Source organism: Sinocyclocheilus rhinocerous, unplaced genomic scaffold (assembly GCF_001515625.1).
Source record: "Sinocyclocheilus rhinocerous isolate Xijiao unplaced genomic scaffold, SAMN03320098_v1.1 scaffold2973, whole genome shotgun sequence".
In the NCBI taxonomy this organism is placed as follows: domain Eukaryota; kingdom Metazoa; phylum Chordata; class Actinopteri; order Cypriniformes; family Cyprinidae; genus Sinocyclocheilus; species Sinocyclocheilus rhinocerous.
In genome coordinates, this window is record NW_015644639.1 from 8,704 (window position 1) to 20,043 (window position 11,340).

General features: G+C 39.0%; 1 protein-coding gene across 1 annotated transcript in view; it reads right to left on the reverse strand.

Annotated features, from left to right (window-relative positions):
• Nucleotides 1–4,341: 4,341 nt before the first annotated feature.
• LOC107758729 (serine/threonine-protein phosphatase 2A catalytic subunit beta isoform-like) overlaps nt 4,342–11,340 on the reverse strand; it is a 13,750-nt gene continuing 6,751 nt past the window's right edge. The window contains exons 2-7 of the mRNA XM_016576532.1: nt 9,199–9,408; nt 8,947–9,120; nt 8,732–8,821; nt 6,978–7,139; nt 6,756–6,874; nt 4,342–5,075 (exon numbers count right to left, since the gene is read on the reverse strand). Of these exons, the coding sequence (XP_016432018.1) occupies nt 5,003–5,075; nt 6,756–6,874; nt 6,978–7,139; nt 8,732–8,821; nt 8,947–9,120; nt 9,199–9,408 (828 nt within the window). The 3' untranslated portion in view covers nt 4,342–5,002. The remainder of the gene's footprint in view (nt 5,076–6,755; nt 6,875–6,977; nt 7,140–8,731; nt 8,822–8,946; nt 9,121–9,198; nt 9,409–11,340) is intronic.

Genomic DNA, 11,340 nt, shown 5'->3' on the forward strand with positions numbered 1-11,340 from the left:
ATTTTTCTTCTTTATTGCACTCTAGATCAAATGTCTATTTTACAATGATGAACAGTCATAATATAATCTGTCCCCCCACAGTTTTGTAATGAACACTAATTGAACAGAAAATAAAATCGTGATTATAGTGTGCTTATCATTTGGCAAAGGATGGTTGTGGTGGGATTCACGCAAAGTGCAGTGTTCACGCACGCAGCTGATGACTGACGTCTCCATTCACAGTCAGTAAATACTGCATGCTGTGAGTTTAACCAGCTTATTTTATGACTCCTCTGTATCCAGTTTAAGTTGCATACATTTTGTTCTTACATTGGTCTTGCGTTTGAAGCAATATACTAATATAACTAAAATAGGGGGAAGTCGTGGCCTAATGGTTAGAGAGTCGGACTCGTAACCCAAAGGTTGTGGGTTCGAATCTCGTACCGGCAGGGATTGTAGGTGGTGGGTGTGAATGTAAAGCGCTTTCTCCCACCTTCAATACCACGACTGAGGTGCCCTTGAGCAAGGCACCGAACCCCCAACTGCTCCCCATAAAAATGGCTGCCCACTGCTCCGGGTGTGTGTTCACAGTGTGTGTGTGTTCACTGCGTGTGTGTGTTCACTGCTGTGTGTGTGCACTAAGGATGGGATAAATGCAGAGCACTAATTCCTAGTATGGGTCACCATACTTGGCCACATGTCACACGTCACGTCATAACTATTTAACTATCCAGTATTTTATTATTGTGTGTATCGAATAGTTTACAAAATCAAATGATTGGGACACTTTTTGTCATTGAAATGGCTTGGAAAAGTGTCCCAATCCACCTGAATTCACCCTACTCTTTGAAATCATGATTGCATTACAGTAGGCTATGTTGTTTTAAACCCCAACTATTTTACTTATAACTTAATTATAATTCTTCATTAATAATTGTTTAGTTTTTTGTAATGTTCATTTAAAAAAAATAATAATAATAATACAAATTTGAAAGTAGTTTCAATGTAGCTAGCTACTTTTTGACAGTAACTTGTAGTGTAGCTAGCTACTTTTTCAAAAGGGTAGCTTGAATGTAGCTTAACTACTTTAATTTACGAGTAGCTTGTAGCTGGTCAAGCTACAGTTTCAGAGTAGCTTCCCCAACATACTGTTAGAACGGGAAGAGACGGCACCAATTTGTAAAGGCTAATAAAGAATACAATGGACTCAATATAAACTTTATGATACAAACACTCTGACTACTTACAATGGGCACAATCTGCATGAGAGTTGAGGCAATGGCCAATGACAGCAGGAGTAAAAGCCGTAGAATTTTTGCACGAGTACACTTGTACAATATCATATGAATTTGCTGAAATTGCATGAATAATTACTACTTTGACTGCTTTGTTTACTGCAGACTGACAATTCCAGAGACCAATAGAAAAAGAAAGTAGTGTATTAGCTGACATAGGCAAAGTGCACAGGTTGTTAGTGTGTGATGCATGGTTTGGTAGTAATAGTAGGGAGATGGAAACACATAGTTAGAGTTGGTCATAAAAACTGAAACGGAAGTGATTTTATTTAGTCCCTTAACCGATTCGGCCGTCGGGGAGACATGAGGGAAGTAGCAGACAATGCCCTCCACTGATCTCTGTCTTGAGCTATCTTGAGGAGCTGTGGCAAGGGCCTGTCAGTCCACTCCATCAGATTGTCGGTCCAACTCTTCCTTTGATGCCCACGGCGGCGACCACCTTCCACTGTGCCCTGAAGAATGGTCTTGGAGAGGGTATTGTGGCGCATCACATGGCCAAACCACTGGAGTTTCTGCCTCTTCACAATGGCCAGCAGAGGATCATGGGAGCCTACCAGGCTGGTGCATTTGTCCCTGAAAATTTAATTCAGCTGAACACACTTTACTGTTTATCACAACAAAGGGCTAAGCAAGCGTACGACACTGACAAGGTATGCGATACAGTACGAGACCTAACGCAACAATTTTTCATCTAATAAATGCACTGTTGGTGAACAGAAGAGACTGTTTCAAATTTTTTTTTTTAATCTTACTGACCCCAAAATAAATTCTATTTAAAATTCATAAAACTTGTCCCTGGTCTCAGTGTGAATGATTCATCAGGTTATGTTATTCTAAAGAAACATGTTTTTCATTGATATATTTCACCAAAATGTAATAATTTGTCCCACCTCTAAAACAACTAATGTCTGCTGTTGTATGTGCTGCAGTCTTGTCAGTTCTTCACTCCTTGTCTATTATTCTCACAGTAATGCTGGTTAACATTCATGTAAATGTAATGGCAATAATAGTTTATAATGCTAGAATTGAAGAGTGTCCCCATTGGGATGCGTTTTTCCATCTTAAAAATATCTTTAAAAAAAAATAATAATTATGACCTATGCTCTCAATGTCAAATGCAGAAACTTTAATTTATTAATTCATGACCTCAAGGTTAGATTATTGTAATGCTTTATTGGGTGGTTGCTCTGTGCGCTTGATAAACAAACTCCAGCTGGTCCAAAATGCAGCAGCTCCACTGTCCATGGAGCGGACCTGACTTACATTTCACTGCTGGCCATATATTCTCTATATAACTATGTATGTGACAAATAAAAAATCTTGAATCTTGCTGGAACCATGAAGTATGACCATATTAGCCTGGTTCTGTCAACTCTGCACTGGCTCCCTATTGAACAACGTATACATTTTAACATCTTGCTAATTACTTATAAAGCCCTGAATGGGTTCAGCTCCTCAGTACTTGAGTGAGCTCTTATCACATTATAGTCCTTCACGTCTGCTGCGATCTCAAAACTCTGGCCATTTGATAATATCTAGAATATCAAAATCAACTGCGGGCGGCAGATACTTTTCCTATTTAGTGCAGAAACTCTGGAACAATCTACCTAGCGTTGTTCGAGAGGCAGACACACTCTGTCAGTTTAAATCTAGATTAAAGACCCATCTCTTTAACCTGGCATACACATAATACACTGTCACATTTCTATAATTGTGAAGACCTCTGTGAAGACCTCGTCACCTCGACGACCATCGGCACAAGACCACGGGAACCAGACGAGTCCTCTGCGCAATCTGACTTGTGTTGCAGCCTGGAATTAAACCACGTCATGCTGGTTTCGTCTGAACTGCCCGACTGAGCCTGGTTTCTCCCAAGGTTTTTTCTCCATCTCTGTCACCGGTGGAGTTTTGGTTCCTTTGGCTTGCTTAGTTGGGGACGCTTGACTGATGAACTTGACGTGTAATATTCTGACTGGGCAGTGTGTCCTTCAACCTCCATGTCCTGTCTTCTCAAGAGTGGGTGCCAGTGGTGATCCAGGCCAGTGGATCCCCCACAAACCACAGCAAACTCACATTCAGCTCTGACTTCAGGCTTGATATCTGGAGAGAGCAAACCATTTGCTTGGACTCCTTCACCATGTGATGTATCCCAATCTTCAAGCAGAAGGAACTAGATGAGTATTCTGAATAATACCAGTCCACAATCTGACCTGTGTTGCAGCCTGGAATTAAACCACACCATGACTGAGCCTGGTTTCTCCCAAGGTTTTTTTCTTCATTTCTGTCACTAATGGAGGTTTGGTTCCTTGCCACTGTTGTCTTTTGGCTTACTTAGTTGGGGACACTTAATAGTTGGCAATATTCTCGACTTGACTGCACAGACACTATTGGAAGAGAGCTGAACTGAGCTGGGCGATGACATCGCTGTTCTACCAAGGTGCTTTATAGATTAATTAAGCTCATTCCATAATTGATGAATTTCAGTTATTAAACTGAACTTAATCAACAATGAACTCACTTTAACTGAACAATTGACTGGTTACTATTGTCCTTTTTTTTTTAGAGCCACTTTACAGCAGAATTTAATTTTGTCTGTATCAGTGAAATTTTTTTTTTCTGTTTAACACTGTAAAGCTGCTTTGACACAATCTGTATTGTATAAAGCACTATATAAATAAAGGCGACTTGACATTAACAACAGTGGCAGTTACTCATCTAGAACAAAACCTCAAAAGAGCTCCCCAAACCAAGGAATCAGTCACTGGTAAAACTAACTACAAAGTAATGAATTGTTTTTTGTTTGTATCAGAATACATAGATATTCAGGACAGTCTTTCAACGAAGAGAATGCAGAGGACTATGCTAACCAGTCAAAGCCTGAACAATTATCTGTACTATTTTTTATGACCCAGTCAATTCTTAATGGAAAATACAAAAATAAAATGCAAATCCACATTATTTGTGGCTGCTGATATATATCCTGTTTTACCTTGACAGCATTATTTGATTATGGATAACATTAACTATCAATTTCAAATAAAAGCACAACTAGTGTGTAGCTTTGGAGTAGCTTGCGATTAAAAGTAGTTTATTAATTCAAATACACCAAAGAAGAGGCTATCACTTATTGACAAATACAGAAGACAGGTAACACAAAAGAAAAGAAAATGGTAAGATCAGACAAAGAGGGACAGTCAGATAAAGTCCATATTCACTTGTGTATACACTCCCAAAACGGAAGAGGCACATCCTTCGGTTTCAACATTCCTTCCCAATAGGGTTTTTTTTGTTTTTTTTGGTGAAGATACAGGAAAGGATGTTCGCTTGTGCACTTGTATAAAATGTTACCATTTTTTACATGCCTGGCATTGCCAACTTAAAGGACTTTTTTTTTAATCCAGTGATACTGTGAGAGAAAGCTAGTCACATTTTTTTTTTACTCAGAGTAATTTACAATTGAAGAACGAAGGGAACATCTCTATTTATTGTATACAGCAGGCAATTTGCACTATAGGCTAAAACGAGACACTTTGTAGCAGTACTGAGACAAAGCGATCGGATTTGGGCATTAAATGCTTGTATGGCACATTTTGGTCCGTGTTAGTGTTGCAGTGTCGGAACATTTCTCCAATTTTATATACACATTGGATGAATGGATATATAGACGTTTAGATTTGTCATCATTTTGCGCTTGCTTCAGAGCTCTTTCGTGGCAGGCCAGTGCTCGCTTATAGGAAGTAGTCAGGGGTGCGGCGGGTGACGTGAGGTTCTCCGCGTCGAGGAGCTGGATCAAACTGAAGGCTGGGGAAAAGAAGAAAAGCGGTTTAAATGCACAGCTCACTGTTCAAATGACTTTCACTCCAAAACCTCAATAAGAAAGAAAATTGATTTTGCAGAAGGCATGACAATGAAGCATCATTTTAGGACTATTCAGATTTTTTGCACGGTGACATTTTAATGGCAATTAAGCAAATTTTACCCCTCAGTTCTCATTGATTTTTTTTTTAAATTCCCACTGTTCTTAATGGTGACTGTCATTAGTTTTTGTTTACTGCTACCTATACAGGTTTAATATGCAATAGGGCTGCAACAAACGATTATTTTGATAATCGATTAATCGTTGATTATTCCACCAATTAATCAGTAGGCCTTGTTCTATTATTCTGCTTGTACAATTAGTTAAATTACTGAGTTACACACATTCTAACTAATAAATAAAACAAGGTAATCACTTCAGCTTTGAAGTGAATGTCAAACTATTATATTACTGTTGTACAATTACAATTATTTGTTTTTACAATACAAATAAGAATATTTGGCACAAAATGAGATGACAGAGACTTCCTCATTCACCAATTAATTAACTATATGCAGAAGTAATTGACTGAATGATGTGCCAAGACATTTTATTTTCAATAAATTATTTTATTCACAGCATAAAAAGCTCTTAAAACACCTTAAAAAAAATCTAAACAGTCCTGAGCTAGATCAAGCTTTAATTTAATGCAAACCAAACTATCACTTTAATGTAATTATTTTTCATTTGTATTTATTTATTTTTGCATTCATTAATAAAAAGATTCTATCATTAGCTAGCTCCACACTGGACAGCTGCTTTATAGCAGAAAATCAAGCTGTAATTTTAACTGAAAGGGAGACTGACACCGTGAGAGTTTTTTTTTCTTGTTTAATACTGTAAAGCTGCATGCTTTAAATCAATCTATTGTATGAAGCGCTATATTAATAAACGTGATGTGACTGTAGAGCCGATTGCAGAGCTGGTGCAAACTTAACCACATCGCTATGAACAGATGCTTTCTTAACTGCCGTTTTCTCACCGCTCTCATTTTTGTTGTATGTTTATTTCGTTATTGTGAGGAAAGCGCGCAGCACATATTTACATATACATTTAAACTCTGCTTTCAGCAGTGTCAGGTTTGGCTGCGGAGTCAGAGTCTTCTCCTGAATTTCTTCCAGGAGAGCTGCATTACAGTCTTGTGCTACTGCACCACACTAGTCAAACCGCGTTATTGCAAGCTCTTACATCATATGAGATCAAATGTCTATTCGACAACAAAATTATTTGTCTACAATTTTTTTTATTGTCGACGTTGTCGACTAATCGATTCAGCCCTGCAGTGAGGCATTTGTAAGTCCAACATTGGTGCTATGAAAACACACTTGCAAAAGGTTTTCTGAACACTCCCATGAGTGGAATTTTGATGGCAATTACACACTTCACTTTAAAATTAAAGACTGTTTGCATTGCAGCAATAAGAATCTTCCTGTAAAATATGTTGGGGTTAACAGTCATAATTTTGAAGTAATGCCAAAAAGATACAAAACCATTATAGTCTTAGAAATAGGCTTCATTTTTATTCTTGAAGTGAACCAACTGAAATATAATTCAGACATGTTGTTGAAATCACAATTTATATGATAGTACATATTTGAAAGATTATCATGAGAACCGCAACTTACAATGAATATTTAAGAGTATCGTCCAGTTCCATAATGGCTGCCTGGTTGCCACAGCGATAGCAGTAGTTTGGCGCACTGAAGATAGTGACAACGTTCCTATCATGACACCAGTTGTATCCCTGAAAAAAAAAAAAAAAGAAAAGAAAAAAAAAAGTAGTTTTATTTGATCTGATTATCTTCATCCCACTGAAGGTTTGTGAAGAGTTGAATTGTGGATCCTACCTCCATGACCAGCTGATGAGCGCGGGACACCAGCGTGAGGCCGTTAGCGTGGTTGAAGGTCTCAGAAATGTCCTGTCCAAACGTATAACCAGCTCCACGTGGAGAGATTCCCCAGCCACCGCGATCATCAGGGTCTGACCACAGCAGATCACACATGGGTCCCTGAAACACACACACAGATGTGCAGCCGTTCTCCATAAACCAGCCAAATATTTCATGTTTTATATAGATGCCACATATCTTAAACACACTTTAAATACTCAACATTTACAAGCATAGCTGTTATCTTGGTTATTTAATCTAAGGAGCTAATAAAAGTTGAAGAGGCAAAGTTTGGCTTAAAACCCATGAATCTGATCTTGATAAGAGCAAATGAAAGCCCATAATGCACTGCAGGTCATGGTGAACGAGCGTGAGAACATGCATCCTGCCTCAGCAGTGGCATCTGCAGCTGTGCGTGCAGTGTATACCATAAGCGCTCCAACTGACCTGACACATACTTCACCTGAGAACTTCAGTAATTATAACATGTCCTCTATTTCTGACAGCTGTTTAAAACCAGAACTAGCAATGCCATTCATTAATAATTTAGAGCATTTTGCATATTATTTATCCCAGTGAATTGGCCAAACAGGTTCGCAAAATTATCTGATTCGATTTGACATTCAGCTGGACTAGTTCATAAAGAAAAATTTGGAGTAGTTTCTCAGTCAGCAAAGCAGTTATCAGGACACAGAGAGCAAATCGAGGCTGGTGTACATTTATAGAGACAAGCAGAACAATATACAAGATAACCTTTCTGGATGGTTTTTGCTCCAAACGTGCATTGGGCAAGTGTTTTTTAAATTTTTTTATTTATTTCAGCCGATCTCTGTTCTGGACTTGTACACAAAAAACATTGCAATCATTTTCCAAAATGTCATTTGTGTGGAAATATTACAAAGTCTGTAAACTGCTGTTAACAGAGACCAGAAACACTGAAGACAGATGCAATGAGGAGAAAATACTGCACCAGTCAGAGCAAGATCACTGTTCCCGATAGTGCTGTGTTCGATACATCGATACGTCGATGTATCGTCACAGAGATTTGACGATATGAGTATCGATACAGCTGGCTAGGGCTGTCGCGGTGAGGGAATTTCCCTTGCGGTAATTTGGAGTGGCTCAATAGCGCGGTATGCGGTATTATCGCCATATATGTATATACACACACACACACTAGGGCTGGGCAAAAAAATCGATTTTTCGATATATAGTTTTTTAAAATGTGGTCGATTCAATATCGATTCTCAAAGGCCACGAATCGATTTTTTTCAATATTTATTTCCGCAAACATTGAACATAAGATTTACGTTAATCTTATTACTAGTCTAATCCACTAGATGTCACCTCCTTATTTGCCTTGCGCGATGTTACAACGGAGAGTCCGTCATTCATTCATTGCTCTGATTGTGATTTTTCTATTAAAAAAACTCGATTTGCTGTGCTTGTTTGTAGAGCTGCACAATTTGGCAAAATTTTACGATTATACATCAATATATCTATAGACCTTATGTAGCTCCGCCCCTTTTCAGCACTGCACTTATTGACTTCTGTCTTCCGCTTCATTTTTTCTAAAAATTTTAATTAAAACTAGATTTGGATTTATTCAACAGTAATATTAGAACACTAATATTTTACGCACATCTAATTTTTCTTTAATCTACTAGACACTGCTAGTAGCGTGGATGCGATCTGTAACTGAACTTATGTACCTCATGTGGCACCTCCTGCAGACGATCCAGCGCACGAATGTGATCCAGCGTGTCTATGGATGGAGAGAGGCCACCGTGCAGACAGAAGATCTGACAGAGAGAGTTATAGGAGTTATTAACAGCCATTGATGATAACCTGATATTTGTCAGAGAAGTTAAACTGTTCTGGTATTACTCTTATAACATGCATTTATCTGAAATGGAGGATTCCTCACTTGCCCATCCACCAGAGCTGTGAGGGGTAGGTAGTCAAAGAGGTCTGTGAAATATTTCCAGACGTTTGCGTTGCCGTATTTCCTCAAGCACTCGTCATAGAAACCATACACCTGTGTGATCTGTCTGCTCTCGTGGTTTCCCCGCAATATCGTGATGCGTTCTGGATAGCGAACCTACAAATGAAGTAGACAAATGAGGTGTCAAAATGTCAAAGGTTTGCAAGACCACTGTAGGAAATTTAGCAAACATACCTTTAGTGCAACAAGAAGTGAGACTGTTTCCACTGAGTAATATCCTCTGTCTACATAGTCACCCATAAACAGGTAGTTAGTGTCAGGTGACTTCCCTCCAATTCTGAAGAGCTCCATTAGGTCATGAAACTGGCCGTGCACATCTCCACACACTGTGACGGGGCAGCGCACCTCCTGCACATTGGACTCTTTAGTGAGAATCTCTTTAGCCTGGGGGTGTAAGAACAGGATAGTGTATCAGGCACAGGTGAATGCTGTGAAAGCAGGAAAATATCAGACAAGTACGTTTTGAAAGCCCAATCAGGGGTGCGTTTCCCAAAAGCATTGTTAGCCATCTACTGTAGCAAGTTCCATCATTACTAACACAGGTCAATAATTCTGTTTCCCTCAACCATAGCTTTAGTGAACATTCGCTTGACCTGAGGTTAGATGAAGAGTTTCATGTTAGTATAACATGCTGAGAAGCAAACTCATCATGGGTGAAAAAGGTCACAATGCGTTTTCTCTGATCGGATAGCCATCCAATTGTGAAAAGACCAGGTGTAAATGCCCTCCGAAATACTTCACTAACAACAGTCCTATATTGTTGAACCAATGTGTGAGCATGCTCGGGGAACAGTCGTGACTAGATGTTTCTGCAACGATGCATTGTACATCTCGAGTTGTTTTTTTGTTTTTTTAAAGACTGGAATACACTACACAACTTTTGCCCCAATTTCCCCCTGATTTACAGTCTGGATAAGTCGACGCTAGTCAGAGCCAGTCTGCAGATATGAGTTGACAGATTTCATAGAAAGTCATGTAGCCTATGATGGTCACAGACTCAGATTTTTTAGCTTCAGACTAGGAATCCATCCATCCAGTCGTAGGATATCAAACATGTTTGATATTTTCAGCTGATTTGAGAACACACATTGTTTTCATTTCTCACGTGTCTGCTAGCAACAAGTGGCACATTTCTGCATGAGTTTGTTTTGATCAGAAGGACTTTAAGTGTAGTGTGTGATCCTCAGTCATTAGTGCATGTGGGCCAGTTTTTCTCTGTGACTATTTACAAAGTTGAGGAAGTGTATCATGCCTATTATGTTCAGATTTTAAAAGTTGTGTAGTGCATTCCAGCCTTAAGGAGGAGCTACACATATCCAGCCTTGTTCCACACAACTGAAGCATTAAGTTTGCTGTTTGGTGTTTGATCAATCAAGTCACACATTTAGTGACCAGAACAAACAGTACACCCACTGTCCAGAAAACGATTCCTCAACTCATGAGTCTTGTAGAAGAGAGGTGCTTTACTGAGACCAGGGAAGCACCACTCAAACTTTCATCAGAAAAGGCTGATAATATGGGCCACTAAAGCTAGAACACGCTGAAAATGCTCAGGATAACAGAAGCAGGTTTTAAACACGAAATATTAAAAGAAACCCGAGTGCTTATCTGATAGACATGCATGTCTGCGCACTCTGTACTGCTGTGAAATCAAATCAATATCTGCTGAGAGAACAACCCCCATCACTATGGAGACAGTATGAGTGTGTTTCCATGGAGACATCTGGTCCCATTTGTATTTAGCACAGTAGGGAACACGGTTTTAATTTTACCTCTTTTTAACATAGTGCATGATTGTGTGCAGGAATACACAGATTTAGGCCAGGCAGTACAGATCAAGTACATATTAGGGACGGGCACTGTGGTCATGCGGTCTACTCGAGTACTCAGTATTTAGGGTGGGGGGCTATTTTTAAGTTTTTGCTCCATGTGTATACTTGTCAGAAAGACCGCTTTGATCACTGCATAACTTATCCACAAAAAAAAGTTTTAAAAAAAGCCAACAAAAAAAACCAGCAAACTCAAAACAAAAGGCTTCATATTTTGTTATATGAAGACTTACTGGCCAACTCGGAGGAAAAAAAGCATGTCTCTGCTCTTTCTGAAGAGCTATTTGGGTAACATTTAAAACGTCAGCATGGCAAGTCAGCCCTCTACGAACACCTTGGCAATTGAATCGCCATTGGCTAGTAAATTTTTTTGTTTATTCGCCAGACTGATAAATATATACATACACATATACATATATACACACACACACACATACACATACACACACACACACACATATATACACACACACACATATACATACAC